The following is a 23,993-nucleotide window of genomic DNA, read 5'->3' as shown; positions in this document are numbered from 1 at the left end:
GAAAGCGATAGTGCATGTGGGTGTGAATTATAAATATGAAGGATTGGAATATGATTTTTCAAAATTAAGGATAAGATGACATATTTATATGTGAGTTTTTACGTAAATGTGTGTGTGAATTTGTGGTTGATAGAGAAGGTAAAAGGTAATGGTAAGATGGCGACGCATATATGAGTCCCTACACAAATGCGTGTGTGAACTTGTGGTTGATTGGGAGTCCCTACACAAACACATTGTGTGAACTTGTGGTTGATTGGAAAAGTATTTGTACAAATTACTCGAAAGAATGTCTATAATGAGAAATCAATTAGATAATTCTTAAAATGAGGTAACAATCTTAGTCAGTCGAAGTTTATTTTGATGGAATATTAGTTGTTTTTAAATTACAATTTTAAATATATTTTATTTAGTGTTAGTCACGAAATTAGTAATATAATAGATCGATTGCGGAATGCCAAAAGTAAGGGTAAGATCGGTACAAAATGATCAAAGTGAAGTCTAATGAGAGATCAATTTGAGAATGCTTAAAGCGATGTTACAATATTAGTAAGTTAGAAATTTATTTTGATAGAATATTAGTTATTTTTAAATTAAAATTAAACTATATTTTTATTTAACTATTACCAATATTATCTTTGAAAGATAAGATATAAAGTATGTGTGAGTCAGAATTTAAAGGATAGAGGAATTATGGTTCGAATTGAGAGAGTGAGTGTTAGTCACGAGATTAATAATACAAGGGGTCGATTGGGGAATGTCAAAATTAAGGATAAGATCGGTACAAATTGCTCAAAATGAAGTCTAATGAGAGATAATTAGAGATTGTTTAAACTTTAATGTGAGGTCACAAATAAGTCAAAGTTTATTTTGATGGATTATTAGATTTTATTTTAAATTAAATTTTTAACTATATTTTTGCTTAATCATATTATTACTATTATTTATTTTTATAAAATGATAAAGATATTTTATTATAAAAAATTATTAATTAACTAACATCTTTAAAAACTTGAATATTATATAATGAGCGAGGGTAGAATGTCACTATAAAATGCTTGAATTGAAATAATGAGTAATATGAGATTGATTGAAAAATATTTAAAGTGATGTCACAAAATTAATGAATATTGGTATTTTTAAATAGAAATTTAATTATTTTTTATTTAATAATTAGTCATATTTATTTTTCATCTGATTATAAGATATTTTATAATAATAATTTAATAAATAAAATAACATTTTAAAGGACCCGAACATTAATAATAAACAATGATAAAAGTTCACTACAAAACCGTCTCAAAAAAAAATAACAATATTAGTGAGAGTTCAATCGGGGATTGGTTTTAGTTATAGCGTACAATTACAATAAGTCTAAATTTATTTTGGTGAAAAAAGATCAATATTAATTTTAAAAAAATATATGTTAGTTTTTTAATAAGCTTTTTTAAAATTAAAAATTAATTAAGTTTTTAATTAAATATTATTTCTTTTAGTTTTTCATAAAACAATCTAATAAAATATTTTATAATAAAATTATAAGTAAAAATCATTTTAAAGAATAATATGAATATTTTAATTATATATATAATTAATAAACAAAATATATTCAAATAATAAAAAATATATTTAACTCTATAATTTGATCTATTTAAATAATGAATAAATATTTGTTATTTTAGTTTATAATATTATTATAAATATTTTACATAAATTATTATAAAATTGAATTATTATTATTTTAATAAAAATAATAATTATGGTTATTGTTTAACAATTATATATATAATAACACTTATATATAGATATAAATAATTGTTTTTGACGGTGAAATTTCAAATAAAGTATAAATAAATATGTTTTTTATTATCATCTACATGCGAGTATTTGGATGCATGTGTTTTGTTTGCATTCCAAATGATGAGAGATCAAAGTTTGATGTGAAGAGCATAAGTGTATTTTCCTGAGTTATGTTGAGTTATGACCAAGATGAATTCAGGTACAGAATGTATGATTCAGTTGTAAAGAAGTTTGTCAAAAGTTGAGATGGAACTATTGAAGAGAGTGATTAAGCTAAAAACGATGACTTCCTGGGGCTGTAGTATGTTCCAAGGGTTGGCCTGTTCGCCCATTAAAACGGTACGTGAGCCACCTGTTCATGTACAAGATACTATCATTATCATCTGGACAATTAGATATCCAACCCGTAATCGCAACGACCCAATTGCAAGAGCGGAGCTCTACCAACTAAGTTATATCCCCGAATCAAGTGAGTCTTTCAATGACATGTTTCGGTCTTCTTCTCCGTTACTTAGAAAAAGTGAGCCACCAATTCAGATACAAAATACTATGAACAATTAGAAACTTCGATTTCACCTTAAATAAATATTTATTCATTCAAATCTTGGAGAGTTCGCAATTAAAACCTTGTTAAGAAAATCAAATTTTAGAGCGGGGTGGAAGGGGTTATGATCGAACTATCCGTCTAATGATAAACAAATAACCGCAATTACATCGTGGGCTCTTAGACATCCACTTGGTTCATTTCCTTCCATCCGATCATCTTCTAGTTTCCGTTGGATAAAATCGAGATTAGGGGAGAAATGAACGAATGGTTGTCATCCTCAGCCCCTCGAGGAGAAGAGAAATATGAACCCCGTTAACCTAATCATCATTTTCGCAAGGTTTCTTCTTCTAGCACCACATCTCAAGGTATCAGCATGGCGAGCACTGTAACGGCCTCCACCTCTTCTCTGTCTTCTCTCTTCACCAAACTCTCAACAAAACCCACTTCAAAACTCAGCCTTTGCTACAGGGTTAAAGCTTCATCAACTTCTATGGCTACTCCATCTGTCGGGGCAGCCGCCGTCACGGTCGTTCCAGCTATTATAGTCGGCGGCGGACGTGTCGGTCGGGCTTTGCAGGATTTGGGTAATGGTAATGATTTGCTGGTGAAAAGAGGCGAGCCTGTGCCGCAAGATTTCCCTGGTCCCATCTTGGTCTGTACTAGAAATGACGATCTTGAATCTGTTCTTCAGTCCACTCCTCCTTCTCGATGGAACGGTACCACCCAATCTTAGAACTATTTTTAAAATCTCCAAGCTTTTCATTCTTCTTTTATCTTGAATGTGTGGACATTTGACTTTTCTTCTCAGGTTAGAAATATTAAGATGTGATCTAGGATTTGTTGTTGCCTTTGGTAATTGAATTACAACTTGATTTGGAAACATCATTCCTATCTGAACTAGGACTCTTTTTAAGGAATCTATAGTAGAGATCTGTAATTTCATGACAATATGACAGGTTGAATCATCATAGGATAAATTTGAAGTTGGCACGATTAACATATCTGAATCTATATACGAAATTCTTTATTTCCTTCATCACTATCAAGCTTATTCTTCTAGATTGTGATGACACATTAAAAGAGATTTAACACTATCATATTGAAATCTAAATCATCTACTGTACATTCGATATTTAGAGAAAGTGGAAAGATTGTTGCCTAAGAGATCTAAGAATGCTCTCAATGAAGTTGGGGATTGTGCTAACTTCTCCAGGGAATAAAACCTGATTTTCAATCAAATAAAAAACAAAACGGGGTTGGTTGATCATAACAATAGAGCAGATTTGGTTTTTTTCCAGAACGGAATGCTGGAACCATGGTTTCAAACTAAAGGCCTTGGAGATGCAGACCAAGTTCTTGCATACTTTGCCATATCCAAACTTGGAGAAACTCCCATTGATGGGAAAACAGATACAAATCCCGAGGGCTTGACAGCATCTTACGGTAAATGGGCGTCAGCTGTTGCGGCTAGACTCAATTCTGGAGGCCTTTCTTGCAAGGTATTTCTAAACCAATATTTAACATATTTTTATCTTAAATGTTTACTCATTTGGCCCATTTGAAAACATTTTTTGAAGCTGTGTTTAGATGAAAAAATGTCAATAAATTTCTTGAAACACTTTTTTCTGTTCTCGCAAGTATGTTGATTTAGATGAGATGATGTTTTGGAACATTACTTAATTAGACCTAATAAGTTTGTTAACGTTTTTTAGTTCAAACTCAGATTGAGCTCATAAAGTGTTTCCAATGGGTAACTCTCTTCAGCTTGTATCCTATATTACGGGAATCACAACCGATCATGCAAAACCTGTCATGATCTTTAATTTTTTTCGACTTTTCTTTCTATTAAGTTTGTACACTTCATGTAAATCGGTATTTTCTTCTTTATAATAAGGTCTTTTGCAGCAAAGAAAAAGAAGATGTATCTAAAGTCTATTAATATTTTAAGATTTAATTTTGTTATATGTAAACAAAAGGTTCTTGACAAAGAAGCTTTCGAGAAGCAAATGTTAGAGAAGCTAATTTGGATATCAGCATTTATGCTTGTTGGAGCTCGGCATCCAGGAGCAACTGTGGGTGTTGTTGAGAAGGAATTCCGATCTGAGGTTACAATAATAGGAATGATTTCATTCTGATAAGTTGTATTGTCATCCCTACACATATCCAACCTAATCTACCATTTTTGCCCGTTTCAGGTTTGTAGTCTCATTGCAGAGCTGGCATCAGCTGCTGCGGCTGAGAAAGGTGTAACCTTTGACGATCGAATGGACGAGCGTTTATGTGCATATTCACGAGCGGTGGCTCATTTCCCAACTGCTGTCAAAGAGGTATATAGTGTTGCATATGTACCTGTATTTGAAAACTGGTATTTTAAACATGATCATAGAGGTTGTGTAATCTTACTTTATTTGAATTTAATCCATATACACCACTTTCTAGTCATCTCAATCACTTATTTTTTGCAAAATCAACCAAAATCATCCACTTTATTTCTTTAAATATTTTCAAATTTTAATTACTGAGAATAAAGTTTGATAAGAAAACAGCCTAATTAATGTTTATCTTCTGATGATCAATACAATACCTACTACAGTTCAAATGGAGAAATGGTTGGTTTTATTCACTTTCTGAGAAGGCAATAGCTGAAGGGAAGCCTGATCCATCTCCATTACACACAGCTTGGCTCAAAGAGATTAAGGTAGTATGATGTGTGAGCTCATGTATGTGATATCTAATTTCTCTTATGTTTATGTAATTGTTTAATAGTAATGATGAATTTATACTGTTTATTATATCGTTTTTTTTTGTCACACAAAAGAAATCATCTGAATCAAATCAATCTGTTAGCTAAGATTTTCAACTGTTGGTTGTCGATTTGGTTGGACAGTTCGGTCCATGTCACTGTAACCTATTATTAAAAACTGTTGGTTGTCGATTTGGTTGGACAGTTTGGTCCATGTCACTGTAACCTATTATTAAAACTTTATGTAAACTTTATGTAATATAACTGAATTATTTTTAAAATGTTTATTGTTGATGATTTTTAGATAAATGATTTAAATGTATTTTTAATGTTCATGTTAGTTATTTAGTTAGATGATTTATAAAGAACATGCAATGTGGTAGATGATTTTATTTTAAAATTTAAATAATTCAAAATCAAAGCAATGTAATTTAAATTACACTCTCCAATTTTATTTTAATGTTAGTTCTAGTTAATTAAATGAATATTTTATTCTTGAAATGGTAATGTAATAGATAAAATTTTATTTTAAAATAGTTTTAATTATTTCAGATTAAATCAGTTTTAACTATAAATTGGTTGAATTTTATTTTAATTAATTATTCAGTCAACTTACAAAAGCTTGATGTGAGTTATTTAAAATATATATAGGTTATGAAATTTAAATTGTATTTTATGAAAAAGTGAATTATTTTATTTAAATAATTATAATACTTTTTGTATTTAACATTTTTATAAAAATAATTTGATATTTTTATTAATAATTTAAATAATTAAATTAATATTAAAATAATAAATAATTTATAAAAACAAAAATTAATCAAAATCAAACCAGCTGAGAATTTGAGCAGATGACCCTATAGATAGGATAAAATGAGGAAAGTGAGGGTGGATAATTTAAATAGCGTTGGTGACCCTTTTTTTAATGACAATTGTACCATTGCGTAACGTAAATCCAGTTGCGTGACGCAATCAGATTTTTTTTTTTTTTCAATTTTTTTTTTCGTCTCGCGGTTGCGTGACGCAACTGGGGTTGCGTGACGCAACTGGGGTTGCGTGACGCAACTGGGGTTGCGTGACGCAACTGGAGTTGCGTGACGCGATTGCGTAACGCAACTGGGGCATTTTCGTCCAAAAAATTTCATAATTAAATTTTTTTGAAAAATAAAAAATTGTGTCACGCAACCTGAGGATGCGTGACGCAATAGAGACATTTTCGTCAGGAAAAAAAAAGGTCACCAGAGCTATTTAATTTATTCAATCTCACCAAACGCAATTCACCCTGTTTTTAGGGTCATTTGTTCAAATTTCCCCGATTCATTATCCTATTTGCAATTCAAAACCCTACAAGCTCTTCATCTTCTTTGTAAAAAATCTCAGCTCTCCTCTTCTGAAATCTGGTCTCTATTTCTCCTCATATTTTAAAACTCTAAATTAGAAATGACTTCTTTTGCCCAAAACACAATGCAAGTGGATTTTGATTCATTTTACTCTATGGCGATGTCGAAGATGGTAGAATGTTCAAAACTCTAGAAGCTTTTGGTCTGAGGAAGTTTCTCGGGGGTCTGTTCATCATTCACGAACAGGAGGTTCATGATTTCTTCACAACTGCGAGGATAGTCAGCAACTCTGTCCAAGCAACGGTGAAAGGCGCAGAGATCTCCATTTTGAAGAAGTTTTTGCCCAGTTCTCCGAGCTTCCGACGCAGGGGCTGACGGCATTCAACATTTTTCCGGTCGAAACTCTCTTTGAGATGCAAAGAGTTTCTTAGATGTCGCCTTCCCTGTCGATACTCACATGAAGAAGAAGTTCTTAAAGTCGGAGTTATGTCTTCTTAACGACCTAATTTCAAAATCTCTCCAAGTGAAGTCCTTCGATGCGTACACCTAGGAACGATTCGAAATAATGGTGGTTATAACCAAGGGAATAGTCACCAACTGGTCGTTTGTGTTGTTCAATACCCTAGTGGCTATGCTAATGACGAAGAAGAAGTAGCACACCGGTTATACCGTACAGCTCAACAGGTTGTTCGAACATCTCTAGGTGAATGTGGGAAATTGAGTAAACATCCACCTCAACAGAGTTATGACCAACCGAATAGTCTATCACTACCACTCCAGAATGAAAGGGATCAAGGACACCAACCTTGGATCTTTCGTTCAACAGTCGACCGAATAGTCAACTACCATGTCCAAACGCTCTTTTATCTCTCGATGCCCTGCTCTAGCAAAGAGAAAGAAGTTGAGGGTTGAGGAGTCGGTTGCAAGCTCTAACAGTCAGAAACGTGCCTCTACTGGAGAGACTACTAAGGTTGCCTCCAAGACAAAGAAGGCAAGGTTGGAGGAATCCCCTACTGAAGAGGTATTTCCTATGCCAGCCTCTAAAATTGTTTTGTCCGTAGTGCCTTCCGTAGTCCCTATTGTGGGCTGGTTGAAATATCACCTACTGTGTTAGCTGATGTTATTGATGAAAGACCTGCAAGCGACATTCTTAAAGTTGTTGTCCCCATTTCAGGCGCTTCTCCAACGGCGATTTCAAGAAGTGTGCAAGCTGCGAGAGGAATTGTTTTCATGGAACCTATCCCTGATGTTGAAAAGCCTGTTGATGTTGCAGGAAAGGGAAAAGTCCATATATTGAAAGGTTCGAACTCTTCGACAAATGGAGCAACATAAGACTCCACAATAAATTCTATCAGTTCCTCCAAGATGACGATCTAATTCAGCAGTGCAAGGCGTTGTTTCATCTAGACAAATCAGTCATAACTTGGACTTGTACCATGGACATTCAAGAAGCTCTCAAGAGGAGAGAGTTGGTTGCGGTCGTCGCCAGAGGGGGTGCTTTGCTCCCTACCTTCGTCAGGTAGGCCAACTACGACCCTTTGGAGAGAACAATATGGATGGACACCATGGTCAATTTCCGTCTGCAACAGATCTTGGATTCTTATAGCTCAATTGTCTTGTCATTCATTCATGGCACGAAGTCCTCCAGGAATGCTGAACAACATAGGAGGAAGTCTTGGGCAGTGTTGAATTGTTAAATGCCGAAGAACAACTATTCTTTGTTGAAAAGTTATTGTCTCCTCCTACTAAGAAGCAGCTCTTCTCGATGGAAGTGCAACAACCCCTCCCCGCTAAAGAGCAGCTGCCTTTCCAAGCTCACTCTTCTCCTGCTCCAGAGAAGGAGCTATCTCAAGCCTCCTCTCCTACTCATAAAAATGAGCCATCTTTTGCTCCTAAACAACATTCCTCCCCTACTCCTAAGAAGGAGCTTTCTTAGGGCACTGTGGAGATTTCTTCAGATTCTGACCTGGAAATCAATCAAGCATCCGAGAGGCTCCCCTCTACATTCAAGCAACACTCCTTCCCAACTGAGCAGAAACTTCCTCTAGCTGCCTCAAGCCACTTTGAAGAACCTTTGGGGATCATCCAAGATATATGCGCATAAATTCAGGTGATTAGCTACAGATCCCAAGCGCTGATAAAAGTGCCTACTCCTCAGGCATCTTCTTCTTCTAAAGATCTAGTGCCGTCTGCGATCCAGGAAAGCACTCTTATTTCACCTCTTCAGATGCTTCTTGCCCGTTCCCTAATAGAATAGTCAACTCCTCACTCTCTAGAGGAGTCATCTCGAGGAACGGTGGACCTTCAAAGTTTGATGGAAGACGTCATTGCGCCTCTACAACAGAGTGTTGCAGTTATCTTCAGCGAACTGGAATCCATCATGGAGCAGTCGGCGGCTACCTCAAAAGCTTCGGCCTTAGCAGTTTTGGCGTAGGGTCAGATCTTTAGCCAAGTGTCGAGGAGTTCTATAGAGGTAACTATCATTAAGGAGTCCATTACTCGACTAAAATCCATCTTGCTCAAAACCAACCGGGACCAACACCAAGGAGTCCATGATCTCTCTACGAAATTGATACTCTGACTTCCAGCTTGTAATCACCTCAAGAATGCAGTAGACAAATATATTGAATATTTAATATATACATGATTTTCTTTGAATTTTTTTATACGTTTATTTTTCTTTGAAATTATTTTTCATTTTTTTTTTGAAATAGTTAGTTTTTTTTTCAAATAATACAAAATTAAGAACCTAATTCAAATATTAAGAACTTAACTCAAAATTAAGAAATTTTCTAACTGAGTTGTGTTTCTCATATTTAAATTAAAACTTATTTTGACTAACAAATTAATTTCGTCATCAAATTATATTAAGGATAATGAATAATTATGTTTTTTTTTCTCAAATCTATATATATAATTATGCTTAATTTTAAAATTGTCTGGATTATCGAGTCGAGCGCTGTGGTTAATTTGGATATATATGTGAGAGTAATGGATACTTTGGTCGGATTCTGGGTTAACCCGCCCATAAACTTAAAACGTTTAAAAATAAAATTAAAAATGTTATTAGTATGTTTCGAACTCTCAACCTAACAAAATAAGTACAACTCTTTAACCAAATAGGCTAATAACACTTTATATTTTAAATTCAACATCAAATTTGATGAACGCGGAACATTTTTAACTAATTAATCTATATATTTTAAACATCAAATTTGATGAACGCGGAACATTTTTAACTAACTAATCTATATATTTTAAACGGTTAAAAATAAAATACCCGCAACCTAAAAAAACAAGTACAACTCTTTAACCAACTAGACTAATAACACTTTATATTTTAAATTTAATACCAAATTTGATGAACGCGGAACGTTGTAATAATATATTTTTATCCGTGTGTATCGCACGGGAATCTTCCTAGTTTCTATAGTTTTAATATTATAAACTTGTAACCTAAAAAAACAAGTACAACTCTTTAACCAACTAGACTAATAACACTTTATATTTTAAATTTAATACCAAATTTGATGAACGCGGAACGTTGTAATAATATATTTTTATCTGTGTGTATCGCACAGGGATCTTCCTAGTTTCTATAGTTTTAATATTATAAACTTGTAATATATATATATATATATATAATGATATTTAATTTTGAAAGTGTCCGGATTGTCGGGGTCGAGAACTGTGATTAATTTGGATATATGTGAGAATAAATGGATACTTTGGTAGATTTTAGGTTGACCCGCCCATAAACTTAAAACGGTTAAAAATAAAATAAGAAATGTTATAGGTATATTTCGAACTCGCAACCTAACAAAAACAAATACAACTTTTTAAGCAATTAAGTTAATAACAATTTATCTTTTAAATTAATACTAAATTTAATGAATGTAATAATATATATTTACCCGTGTGAGTGTGCGTGTACACAAGAATCTTCATAGTTACCTTAGGGATAATGAATAATTTTTTTTCTTTCTATAAAATCATGTCGAGTTGGACGAGCCTATTACATATTTTATATTTTTGTTATCTGTCATATTTTATATTTTGTTATTTCAAATGGTAACAAATTGAATGGGCGGTCCCATTGCCATTATTCCTACTCTCTTCCTGCTTTGGTATTCACAAATTCACATGCCTTATCTTAGGCAACATTGATGGTTATGACTTATGAGCCAACTAGTGTCATAGTTTGATGTACACGTGTTACATGAACTACTCGTATTCATTCATAAATATGCATAGTAAAATGATACTCCTCCATTTCTCTCATTTCACAAGATGATTTTCTGTCTCAACAATGCACCTTTCTTCCTCCTCCTCCTTCTTCTTCCTTCAGTATATGCAACATCATTACTCAGACATGGAAATGAAACAGATCAGCTTGCTCTTCTTGATTTCAAGAACAAAATCATTTCAGACCCTCTTAAGATCATGGATTCCTGGAATCAATCCATTCATTTCTGCAACTGGTTTGGTGTAACTTGCAGCCCATCCAACGGTAGAATCATTACCCTCAAATTATCTACTCAAAATCTAGTCGGCACCATCACACCTTCCATAGGCAACCTTTCCTTTCTATCTGGCCTCGATCTCAGGAACAACAGCTTCAATGGCGAAATCCCACAAGAAATCGGTCGCCTAACAAGGTTACAGTCTCTTAACTTGACAAATAACAATCTTGGCGGGAAAATTCCAACCAACTTAACTAACTGCAGAGAACTCAAGATCCTTGCTTTAGAAATGAATGAACTTGTCGGTGAGATCCCATTTGAGTTAAGCTTACTCTCAACAAAGCTTCTGGTTATGGGTCTTGGACGTAATTACTTAACAGGGAGAATCCCATCTTGGATTGGGAATTTTTCATCTCTTATTCGAATCTCACTTGCCCTGAATAATTTCCATGGAAGCATACCACAAGAGCTTGGAAAACTCTCAAAGTTAGAGTTTTTTCAATTATATGGAAATCAATTGACAGGCATGATCCCTTCATCAATATACAATATTTCCACCATATATTACTTCTCTGTCACTCAGAATCATCTCCATGGAAATCTTCCTCATGATGTCAGCTTCAAGTTTCCAAATCTTAAGGTTTTTGCTGGGGGTGTCAACAGCTTCACAGGGAAGATCCCATCTTCATTGCAGAATTCATCAGCCCTTCAGGTACTTGATTTTGCTGAAAATCTTATTACTGGAAACATACCAATTGGCTTAGGAAGATTGCAGAATTTGTATAGGTTAAACTTCGATGACAACAAGCTTGGAACCGATCTAGAGTTTTTGGCTTCCTTAGTCAACTGTTCATCCTTGGAAGTTCTTGGTTTGGGTGGTAACATGTTTGGAGGATCTTTGCCTAGTTTCATAACCAATCAATCAAACAAACTACAAAGACTTACACTTGGTTCAAATCTATTAAGTGGGAATATACCTGATGGAATTGGAAACCTATTTAACTTAAACCTCCTTGGCTTGGAAGGTAACCAATTTAATGGAACAATCCCATATGATTTGGGAAAACTTCGAAACTTAGCGGGTTTGCATTTAAACTACAATAGATTTTCGATGTCAATTCCATCTTCACTTGGGAACCTAACAAAACTAACCAGATTGTTTATGGAGGAGAATTTGCTAGAAGGAAACATACCTTTAAGCCTGGGAAAGTGTATTGATTTGCAGGTATTGAACTTAAGTAGTAATTATCTTGGTGGAAGCATACCCAAAGAAATAGTGGGTTTATCTTCACTTTCGATATCTTTATCGTTAGCCAATAATTTGTTGACCGGGTCTCTACCATTTGAAGTGGGTAAGTTGATAAATCTTAAGGAGCTTCATATTTCAGGTAATAAGATATCAGGGGAAATTCCTATCAGCCTTGGTAGTAGTATTAGCTTGGAGAGGATACTAATGAATAATAATCTATTTGAAGGAAAGATTCCTCAATCTATACAAAATTTGAGAGGATTAATTCAGTTAGATCTTTCTCACAATAGCCTGTCAGGGGAGATCCCACGGTTTCTCGAAGAAATAAGAGCACTCGAGAGTCTTGATCTCTCGTATAATGATCTGAATGGTGAAGTTCCAACTCGAGGACTATTTTTGAACTCCAGCCGAATTACTCTAGTTGGAAATGATAATCTATGTGGGGGAATCTCAAGCTTACTTTTGCCTGCTTGTCCTGTTAAGAAGGATAATTCTTCAAGAAACTTTTTCAGTCGTAGGACTATCGTTATTGTAGTTGTCGTCGTAGTTTTGTCTGCTGCGTTGTTTTCTGGGATTATATTTTGCATATTGAAGAGAACTAAGAAAACAACCTTAAATTCCTCCTCTGAGGAGAATGTGGGTATTTCTTACCAAGAACTTTTAAGATCAACAAATGGCTTTTCTACCGATAACTTAATAGGTTCGGGTAGTTTTGGTCCTGTTTACAAAGGATCCTTACCAAATGATGGAACTGTTGTAGCTGTTAAAGTAATAAACTTACAACAAAATGGAGCTACCAAGACCTTCATAGATGAATGTGAAGCTTTGAAAAGCATTAAGCATCGCAATTTACTGAAGCTGTTAACTGTTTGTTCTAGTGTGGATCATCAAGGTAATGAATTTAAGGCTCTAGTCTACGATTATATGTTTAATGGGAACTTAGATGAATGGCTGCATTCAAAAGATCAGAATAAGAGATTAAACATGAAGCAGAGATTAGAAATATCGATGGATGTAGCTCATGCACTTGAATATCTGCATTTTTATTGCGAAACACCTATTGTTCATCGTGATTTAAAACCTAGCAATGTATTGTTAGACCAAGACATGACTGCTCATGTTGGTGACTTTGGTTTGGCTAGCTTTGTCTTGGAAGAATCTAAAAACCTTAGTGTTTCAGAGGGCCTAAAGGGTTCAATTGGATACATTGCTCCAGGTAACCTGTTTGTTTGCTTGTTTGATTGATCTTGTATCTTTTTCAATAAAATTTATCATAATGTATGACTTTTGATGATGTTGTGATTTCAGAATGTGGGCTGAGAGTAAATGTTTCAACCTTTGAAGATGTTTACAGTTATGGGATACTCTTGCTGGAAATGTTTACTGGAAAGAGACCAACCGACGAATTGTTCAAGGATGGACTCGACATCCATAGTTTTGTGGCCATGGCATTGCCCGAGAAAGTGATGAATGTAATTGATCCATCTTTGCTATTAGAGGAGAAGATTGACATGGACAATGCTCGTGTGATGGAAGAAAGATTGGTCGCGGTAATAAATATTGGACTTTCGTGTTCGAATTCATTACCGAGGGGAAGGATGGATATGAAAATTGTCACAAACAAACTCCATGACATCATTGATTCATTTAACAAGTTTCATAATACAACAAAAGTCTCATAATTCAACATTTAGGTTATGTTGAAATAGGATGTCAATCATAAACTGTAATAAATTATTTACTCAAGTTTATAGAAACTATATGTCTGACTTCAATAATGCCTATATAGAGATCTTCTTTCAGTACTAAGTTATTATTATTATTATTATTACTACTTCTACATTATGATTATTATTTTTTAAAATTAAGCTGGATTGTGTCTTGATAGTTATTGGTGTCTTGAATATAGTGTTCCTAGGATTGTTTCTCAGAAAATTTTAATTTTATAAATTATTTATACAATTTGATATTTATATTATTAATTGTTTTATTTATTATTTAATTTTTTATATATTAGTTTCATTAAAAAAAAATGGTAACATGACTAATTAAATAAAAAACTAATTCTTTATACTAAAGAAAGAAATGAGTGGTCTTAGTTTCATTCAAAGAAATGGTAATATGACTAATTAAATAAAAAATTAATTACTTATACTAAAGAAATAAATGAATGGTATTAGTTTCATTCAAAGAAATGGTAATAAGACTAATCAAAATATCAAATTATAATTCTTAGAAAAAAATAACAATTATAATAGGAGTAACACTTTTTGTAAACAAAATAATTATCAATTTATAACTAAAGTCCAAAACAGTCCTTGGCGTAAATATAGTTTAATAGCCTTATTATTATTATTATTATTATTTTGCACACCATAAATTTATTAAAAAAGTATTTTTCCAACAAATATATTGATTTAAATTCATTGAAAATAAATAAAGAAAATTATAATTTTAACTTTTTAAAATTATTTTGTTTAAAAATACATAATTTAAGAAAAAAATTAAACACTATTGTAGTTGAAAACAATAGTTCCTATTATATCTTGTTCAGTCAAAAGAATATAAAAGAGAATAAACAAAATCTCATTTTTGGTCTAGAGAATCAGAAAAAAAAAAAAGAAAAAAAGACTAGTGACAATTTATTTCGATGACAAAAATAAAAAAAATTATATAATTTCTCTTCTCACACTTTTTATTTTTTTAAATCAATCCTATAATGTCATATCATTTCATAGTTAGTTAAATAATAGAATTATTTCAAATATTATGATTAAATGATATTTTTTTAATAAATAGATTTAAAGTGTATTAATATATAATAATAAAATAAATAATATTTTAGTATTTTTAGTTAATAATTTTTTAATGTAAAAAGGTGACATAATTCTTATTTTTTTTTTTTAAATTTAATTATATTATTTTTTCTCTAATTATTGAAAAAATAGGCAAAATATACTAAATTCAGCCTTTTATTAATTAATAATTCTTTTTTGTTTTTTCTTAAGCCAAACTCAAATTCCTAGAAATTAATTAAGCTGATAAATGAGAAAGGAATTGAAATGGTGTCTTGATTAAGTTGAAATTATTTAACAACAAACTTTTTTTTTTAATTATGATACTAGCTAGATAATTAAGAAAAATGAAAAAAAATAAAAGATATTAGGAAAACAATAATATTTGAAGGACATATATAAATATATTATAATAGTTAAAGGGCATATAATATGAATATGGATTCTTCCCCCCCAAAAACGAACTCGGTCATAAGTAAAATGAAAGAATTCCCTTTTCCAGGAGGAGCAGCGAGAAAGGTGGACAAGTTGTGGGATTCCTTCTTCATACGAAACCTTCCCCGTTCGAGCGGCGATCCGATACACACTCTCTCTCATTCACGAGAAAGAGAAAGAGAGATTCCCAACTTCTTCCTTTTCGTCTTCTTCGTCGTCGTCTACCGTCTTTTCTCTCATCCCAACTAAGAAAGAATCTCTGTAATCCATTATTCACAAATCTCCTTCTTTATCTTCTTAACAACAATTCTCTCCTTCATTATTATTCCATCCATGGATCATTATTCTATTCAATGACCCACCTTGATTTCCTTCCACTTCAATACAAAAATATCTTATATTTCCATAGGTGATACCCATCTGCGGATTTCTTCTGGATTACCATTATTATTGACCTGTAGTACAAGGGCCATTGCTGTCTCTTTCAGGAAATGGAGAAAAAGATGTACCCAATTGGCCCTGAAAACTACATGCTTTACGAGGAGGTAGGACAGGGCGTAAGTGCTTCGGTGTTTCGCGCTCTTTGCCTTCCCCTTAATGAAGTTGTCGCCATTAAAATTCTCGACTTTGAACGTGACAACTGTGATCTGGTATTTTATCCTCTATCAAAAATGACTAAGTTGGATTATAGTGTGTTACAGTAGTTCTTACTAATTTCTTATCATTATTTTATTTTATTTTTGACAACTTGTTGGCATTTTTCATACAGAATAACATATTTCGTGAAGCACAGACAATGATTTTGGTTGACCATCCTAATGTTCTTAAATCTAATTGCTCGTTTGTGAGTGATCACAATTTGTGGGTGGTCATGCCTTACATGGCTGGCGGTTCATGCCTTCACATTTTGAAGGCTGCATATCCAGATGGTTTTGAGGAGGTAGTTATTGCAACTGTATTGCGTGAGGTGTTAAAGGGATTAGAATATCTTCATCATCATGGCCACATTCATCGTGATGTTAAGGTTAGTTTTTTTGGCTATGATTTCAAATTCAGATGTGTTAGGACTTAGGGTTGCATGAAACTTGTTTTTTTACCTGCAAAATGTGTTATAGAATATTTTATATTTTTACCCTTTCAAAGAGAAGTGAGTCTGTTTCATTGATTGACAGTTCACGTGAAAGTTGCATCGACCTTATGGAAAGTCCAAATTATTACAATAGAAGTCATGACATGAGTTAGTCAAATGTGAAAACAACGTACAACTCAAAAACATGTACCCCTTTTGTCATGTTTTGAGGCTTGTTTGTTCTCTAACTGAATTTTGTGTTTGCTTTGAACTACTAGGTCGCGACCTTCGCAATCATATGACTAATGAAATGGTTTTACCTTTTCAAAAATATGCAACTCAAATGCAAAATAAATAGAGAAATCATGAAAGATTCAGTGCTCCAAATTAATGTTCTAAAAAGAGCTGAGGTCAGTTTGAAGCTCAATTTCCTTGATGGGTGTATCACAAACATGACCGGACCATGTTCTTCTTCTGTCATAGTTGACACCACTTTAATTGTTTGCGCTTTAGTTTCGCAATCTTAGCTTCCTTTTTTTTTCAGTGCTCCCTACAATATTTACATTAATTCTTTCTTCTTTTATTATGGAATCCTCATCATTGATTCCGCCAAAAGGCGAAATCAATGTTCTCATCGAAATGATTCTCCCTTCATCGTGAATAAATATTTCATTGGAGTGAATTCTTCTCAATTCTTTTCCTTGGAGTTAGCCTATAATGCTTAGCTCCTCCTTTATTTCGCCGTAGTCATTTGTAGTGGTGATTTCTTCTCTAGTTATGTGTTTTTTGTTTTTGTGCTTCAAACAGGCTGGAAATGTTCTTATTGATTCTCGTGGTGCAATTAAGCTTGGAGATTTTGGTGTATCCGCATGTTTGTTTGATTCAGGAGACCGACAAAGGACGAGGAACACATTTGTTGGAACTCCTTGCTGGTTTGTTTTTCAATTAGACACTACTTGAATGATTTTACATTTTATTTGTTGTAGGATTTATACTCTTTGACCTTCTAAGTATTAGGAGTATTCATGCAGGATGGCTCCCGAGGTTATGGAACAATTGCATGGTTACGACTTCAAGTATGTTTGCGTGTTCTTTTCATGCTCAAGTCTTTTGTATCAATGTTCATGCACTGCAAGAGTTTCTTTAAACGTTAATTTATAGGGCTGATATCTGGTCCTTTGGGATAACTGCTTTGGAGCTTGCCCATGGACATGCACCTTTTTCAAAGTACCCTCCAATGAAGGTGCATGCATAATACCACCTTGGTCTCTTTTTTTTTTAATGGAAAACTTCATTACAATTACGGTTCAACACATTATATTTTTAAACTGTACTAATTTATGTAATCCCAAGTTGGACATCCCATTATAATCTAACTCCTGAAAATGTGCAGGTGCTGCTTATGACACTGCAAAATGCACCTCCTGGCCTTGATTTAGAGAGAGATAAGAAATTTTCAAAGGCAGGTTTCCAATAGCTTTGATTTTTGAATAATCCAATTTTTGTATGAAAATATGGATTATTTGGGGTAAATGATTAAAGTATCATTTTTATTTAATATTTAAAATGTTATAATTATAAGGTTATTTTTTGTATTTTGGTTGATGATGGGAAGGGATTATTTGGATTAACTATCATCAAACAAGTTCTTTGTTTCCAAGCTTATTTTCTAAAATGATTTGATTTTCATGTATCCTTATGTTCTGTTTTCTTTTCTTTCTCATCCTCAGTCCTTTAAGCAAATGATTGCTAGCTGCTTAGTGAAAGACCAATCAAAACGTCCTTCTGCAAAGAAGTTACTAAAGCATTCATTTTTCAAGCAAGCAAGGTCAAATGATTATATACTACGGACACTTTTTGAAGGCCTTCCCGCTCTTGGTGACCGTATTAAGGCTATAAAAGTCAGTATTGTATTTCAGACCTCATGACTTAAGAAACATCTTTTACTATCCTTTAAATTCTGGAAACTTTATTGGTACTTGTTGTCTGTAGATGAAAGAAGAAGACATGCTAGCAAAAAAGAAAATTCCAGATGGACAGAAGGAAGAAATGTCGCAGGTTTGAGTTACTCATTCTGGTTACATGAGAAGTCTGTTTATTTTATTCTCTAGTGATTTCTGCTTCTGTGTTATATTTGGCATTGGCATTTTCTTGTATAGGTTTCTGTATTAGGTTGTGTATAAAACTGAAATATTTTAATGATCATATTCGGATGTTTGTCAGCTATATGGCTGTGGTCAATGTTATTGTGTATAAAACTGAAATATTTTAATGATCATGAGCCGTATGCAATGCGCATTTCTACTTGTTGGTTATTTTGAGCTTATGTGCTCACATAGCAACTCTTTTGGAGAAGTTTTTCTTTTCTAATTTACTTAATATTTGTATCCATTGATTTTTTATTTTTGCCTTATAGAACGAGTATAAACGAGGAATAAGTGGCTGGAACTTTAATGTTGAAGATGTGAAGGCTCAAGCTTCTTTGGTACATTGTCTCATCTTCTCATATTCTTTGCTCTGTTTATTCTTGTTTAGATCATCTACCAAAAGACTATTTTTGTGGCAGATCCTAGATGATGATATTGTATCTGAAGCAAGCACAAATCCGCAGTCTGGGCTTGATCATGAAAAGAAGTTTCAGCAGCAGTTGTCTTCAATTAGCTACTCTTCTCAGGTTTCAGATTTTTAGTACATTTACATGCTTATACATTTTGTATTGGTAGGAAAATTGTCACGGCTTCTAATGATGTAGATATTTACAGGAAGAAAATGATCAATTGCAAACTCAACCTCCCTCAGTTCTCTCAATTGGTACTCTGTATGTGATATACTTTGATGGCTCTGGCTCTCTTTTTCTTTTTTGGAGGAAAAAAATGGGAATTTCATTAAAACCATTAACTATGATTGGTTAGTAAGAAATAATACTGATATAAGTTGCACTTAATATTTGTTTAATTCTTCTAGGAGTAAAGGTGACAAATCTGAGAATGAAACAAGCATTGTGAGCTCAAGCATTGAGCATCATATCTCACGAAATTCTTCCCCTCGTACAGTGGATAGCGTAGAAAATGTTCTAACTGGAAAACCTGGGATAGATACTATTAATGGAAGAAATTGGGATATGTCTACACTAGCTCATCGAAGAAGGGCGGGTTCAATGGGAAGCATTATGTTGCCTGATTTCAAAGATGAGAGGTATAATTAAAATGGTTTCCTATGTCATTTTTTAGAGCACCCATTTACCTGCTGGAAACATTTCTGCTTTGTAGTAAAGTATCTCAAATTTATACTTTTAAGGAAGTAAATTCAGATTTCTCATTTGAATATGACCTTTTTGATGTGGGTTATTTGACATTAATTTGAAAGAACTCAATATTCAATCAAGAATGTACTTATCAATAATATCTTCAAATCATCAACCAAATCACCCTTTATTAAAAAAATATTATATATTCAGACACCTAATGTATTTTCTTGATTATGATCCAAATTATTGTGTGTTTGTTTTGCTTCATTTGGTATAGATTATCTTTTAGGTTACTGTGATTTTTGGTAAACATATTTATGTAGATTTTTCAGTCATGAACTCATGATCAACATAAAAAATAAAATAATAATTGGTAAGAAAACAACCCAACATGATATTGCATGTTTCTTGTCTTTCTCTCAAGTCTGAACTTTTGTGGTTCTACTTTCTAGACGTTCCACTTTTTGATACCCTTCTTTCCAATTTTGACTGATTTGGTGAAAAATTAGTGAGAGGCCACAAAATCATTCGATGGACATGTCAAGCTGTAATGGACTTGGGGCTGGGGATGATATGCATCCTGAATCTCTTAGCAGAGGCTCGAAAACATCAGGCAAGATGCCATTTTCTCATGTTCTATTGAAGTAACGTTTCATTTTTCACCTTAATTGATTTGTAATTTGTCTCAACAGCAAACAGTGACGAACTTGATGAGAAAGCCAAACCGGTCATACAGCAAAAGGGACGGTTTAAAGTTACATCTGAAAGCATTGACGTGGAAAAAGTACGTTTTCTCTGCATCTTTATTCTGTTGATATAATGTTTTTTTTTCCGAGAAAGCTAGATATAATGTTTATACCTACCCTGCTTACTATTCAGGCGTCCACTTCTACAATGTTGCCCAAGAGCCACAGCATGCAGGTTTTCTACTTATATGCTCCATTAGTTACAAATGTAAATATATTATTGAGAAATATCAAAAGAAACATAGCACCAATCTGGTGGATTTAAAAAAAAACAAAAAAAACAAAAAAAACAAACATTACAATGCAAGTTGTGTTATCTGTTGGCAGTGTGAGTTAATCAAATACAGACAAATCATACAAGTAGATAACTAAATGGTCAAACAATGTCCTCAATTCCCCAGATCAATGTTCTCAAATGAACCAAGATGAACTTGAAGCCAAATTTCCTTGGCAAATGCATCAGGATTGTGAATGGGCGTCATAATTGATGTCATTGTATATTCAGTGTGTCTCTTTATGATTTATCAATCTTGACTTTGATCTTGTTCTTGCTCCTTACAATCTCGGATTTAAATTTCTTTTGTTTTCCTCCTCATCATCATTTATGCAAAAGATCAAAATCATTGTTCTCGCCGAAACAATAGAGTAGTTTGATCCAACATAAAACTAGAAACTGACCACCAATCCAAAGTTCTTGTAGAGGTTTTCCATAAAAAGATATATAACTTTTAACCCACTTGGATAATTTCCACAAGCACACATTCCACTTTTTATAGGCCCAAAAATTCTTTCAAAGGCTTGTGGTAAAACTTTTGCTCAAGAAAATAATATTACAAAGGGTGGAAATAGTCAAGAGTGCAAAGGTCTAAGGTTCGATTCTCACTAAGAACACCTTGAATGGAAATGGGAGGTCGTGTTAGCTTTCCTCCAAGAAATAAACCCCGGTTTTAAAAAGAATCTATAAATATAAACTTTACTATATCTACACCCCTAATATCTTGGTACTCAAATATTACTTGTTTTTTATAACCTACATGAAACAGGGTTATATGAAAATAATCATATGGTTATCCAAATAATTGCAGATCAAACAAGGTCTTAGATTTGGTAATCTTATTGTTTTTGAATCTATAAAGTGATCTTTTTATCTCCTGATTACATGAAATATCCATTTCTTTTATACATTTCAATAGTTTATATATGATGATACTAATGTGATCATTTTCTATTTGTAACTATTAAAATATCATCATAATTGTGAATTCTGATGTAGGTCATTGCACAGAGCCCTTACCTTCCTCTTCCCTCGCCATCAGGAACCATTTTCTCAAATCATCTTCCTGTCAATAACACTCCTTTCCCTCTACTGCACTCACTTTTACAAACAAATATTCTTCAACAGGTATTCTTTACCCATTTTATATGCATGGAGCTTTTATCTTCTAAAGAAGTATTGTTAATGTATCACTCACTCAACAGGAGCAAATCCTAACCCTGATGAAGCGCATGACATGTGGTGAACATTCAGGTTGAGGGATTTTCAGAGCATACTCATATTTTATATGCATCTTGACTTGTATTGCAATTTATTTATGACATGATGATGCAGGTGAAGGAGGATTCCAGGCAGAAAAATCAATTGTATGTTCTGCTAATATTTGTTTTGGGTCTTTCAGTTGGCACGTTTTAGCTTAAACAGGTTTTATTTTTGGAAAATCGTGTTTCACAAAAAAAGTGGAATTTTGTTTTGGGTTAAATAACTAAAATATCCTTAATATTTAAAAATGTTACAAATTATATAGAGCCTATTTGAAACTATTTTGTCACAATCTCAATATCATTGGAAAATTGGAAAAGTTAAAATGAAAAGTAATTATTATTTTATTTGGTATAACATTTATTTATTTTTATCGTACTCATATTATTTTTTAGATCATGATTCAACTTATTATGAAATTTTTGTTACTTCATTTGGTAAACAAATTATTTTTTTATTGTGATCCAAATTATAGTGTTGCTTATATGGCATAGAGATTTTTATCTCAGATATTTTTTTAAATCATTTTGGTTTTTGTTATACATAGCAAATGTAGATTTTTCATATCATGATAACATGAAAAAACTTGGTAACACAAGGAGCCTAAAGTAAAGGTTTGTTTTTTATTATTTTGATTGATAATTTGAATGAATTGATTGAACAATGATTAATAATGGGATTGTGGTTTATTTGGGTTAACAAGTCCATGGTGCAAATCTCTATTTTAGACTTAATCCTGTGTACATGGTTTAAAACTGGTTATGATTTTGTACTCAATTTCCATCTGTTTTCAAAGTTTTGTCAGTTAGAGGCATCTCATGAGAGGGAGAAAGAACTACTAAATGAAATAAGTGATCTGCAATGGAAGTAAGCTATCCCCATCATAAAAGAGCTATAAAGAATGTCTCATTTTTCTTTTCCTTTTGCAATCATTATTGTTTGAGCAATTTTATGTATCACACAGGCTTTCTTGTGTTAAAGAGGAGCTTCTGAAATATAAAACAGAAAACGGGCAGGTAAATACAAAACCAAAATCTTAAGCATACTATTAATACATGGCAATTTATAACCTAACTTTTCATTTAGGTATGATTCCTTGTTGAAAAAGAACTCAACTCAGATAGATTTCTTTGCCATGATTCAAATGGAAAAAAACCTTGTTGGGCGCAATGAATATGGAGAAAGATTGAAGCTAACTTAATTAGATCCAAAAGTAGGTTCAGATGCTTGTGAACTCATTCCTAGATAATTTTAAATTTGACCCTTTTGACAGAGAATGTATATATATTGTAGACTTGTATTTAGTGTTCTGTACTTTTCATTTCTAGCAAAGAGTGCAGATTTGAATACTGGGTTTTCTGCAATTTTTTCATTTACACATCCTTTATACATTTGGGCAAGATTGGATGAGCAGATTTCTTTTTTTTGTATCACTCCATATTCCATTTGCACCATAGTGGGACATCATGAACTTCTTTAGCTTATGAAGATTTGAATACTGGGCTTTCTGCATATTTTCATTTACGCATCCTTTATACATTTGGGCAAGATTGGATGAACAAATTTCCTTTTTATTTTTTTTATCACTCCATATTGCATTTGCACCGTAGTGAGACATGAACTCTTTAGCTTATGAAGATGGAATGATATATAACTTCAAAGTATATTATAGATTGTTTTGTGGATCTTTATCCAGATTGTTTGTAGTGTGGTTTTTGCTCATATTATTATTTTAGTAATTATTAAGATTGCAGTGATTATTTTGCATAATTATTTCCAATGTTGTTAAAATATCGATTTAGTTCTTTAAACTTACATTCTAAAAAAGTCTAATGATTATAGTTCAAGTAAACTCTTAAACTAGTTTTAACATAAACTCTTAATTAGTTAAACTTTATGATTTTAAATTTATAATTTTACAAGTTTATAAATTATTTTGATTTTATGACTTTAGAAAAATAAATTGAGTTATTTAAAAAATGTTAATTATTAAAATAGATAAATTTATAATTATATTTTTTTTAG

The 23,993-nt window shown here is 32.6% G+C and overlaps 3 protein-coding genes across 4 annotated transcripts; all 3 read left to right on the top strand.

The window, feature by feature from the left end:
- Nucleotides 1-2,614: 2,614 nt before the first annotated feature.
- Nucleotides 2,615-5,159, top strand: LOC124932021. 2 transcript variants are annotated; one of them, XM_047472618.1, is made up of 5 exons: nt 2,615-3,060; nt 3,626-3,843; nt 4,321-4,449; nt 4,540-4,671; nt 4,938-5,159. In XM_047472618.1, the coding sequence occupies exons 1-5, from the start codon at nt 2,718-2,720 to the stop codon at nt 5,049-5,051; spliced, it is 936 nt and encodes a 311-aa protein (XP_047328574.1). In that variant the 5' UTR covers nt 2,615-2,717; the 3' UTR covers nt 5,052-5,159. The 2 variants fall into 2 exon arrangements, with proteins under 2 accessions (XP_047328574.1, XP_047328575.1); XM_047472619.1 differs by having other exon boundaries at nt 2,861-3,060; nt 3,643-3,843.
- A 5,505-nt stretch (nt 5,160-10,664) lies between these two features.
- LOC124928618 (putative receptor-like protein kinase At3g47110) lies at nt 10,665-13,915 on the top strand. Its single transcript, XM_047468855.1, has 2 exons — nt 10,665-13,355; nt 13,448-13,915. The coding sequence occupies exons 1-2, from the start codon at nt 10,718-10,720 to the stop codon at nt 13,819-13,821; spliced, it is 3,012 nt and encodes a 1,003-aa protein (XP_047324811.1). The 5' UTR covers nt 10,665-10,717; the 3' UTR covers nt 13,822-13,915.
- Nucleotides 13,916-15,664: 1,749 nt separating this feature from the next.
- Nucleotides 15,665-23,581, top strand: LOC124928649 (serine/threonine-protein kinase BLUS1). Its single transcript, XM_047468892.1, has 21 exons — nt 15,665-16,019; nt 16,139-16,393; nt 17,246-17,370; nt 17,470-17,514; nt 17,600-17,681; nt 17,832-17,900; nt 18,169-18,339; nt 18,431-18,496; nt 18,855-18,923; nt 19,005-19,112; nt 19,201-19,256; nt 19,403-19,633; nt 20,195-20,298; nt 20,378-20,469; nt 20,565-20,606; nt 21,705-21,833; nt 21,911-21,959; nt 22,041-22,072; nt 22,765-22,835; nt 22,933-22,984; nt 23,055-23,581. The coding sequence occupies exons 1-21, from the start codon at nt 15,861-15,863 to the stop codon at nt 23,058-23,060; spliced, it is 2,013 nt and encodes a 670-aa protein (XP_047324848.1). The 5' UTR covers nt 15,665-15,860; the 3' UTR covers nt 23,061-23,581.
- The last annotated feature ends 412 nt before the right edge of the window (nt 23,582-23,993 follow it).

The sequence above is a fragment of the Impatiens glandulifera genome, chromosome 3 (genome assembly GCF_907164915.1).
Source record: "Impatiens glandulifera chromosome 3, dImpGla2.1, whole genome shotgun sequence".
Classification (NCBI taxonomy): Eukaryota; Viridiplantae; Streptophyta; class Magnoliopsida; order Ericales; family Balsaminaceae; genus Impatiens; species Impatiens glandulifera.
Note: the sequence above shows the minus strand (reverse complement) of the source record. Positions and strands in the feature narration are given on the sequence as shown.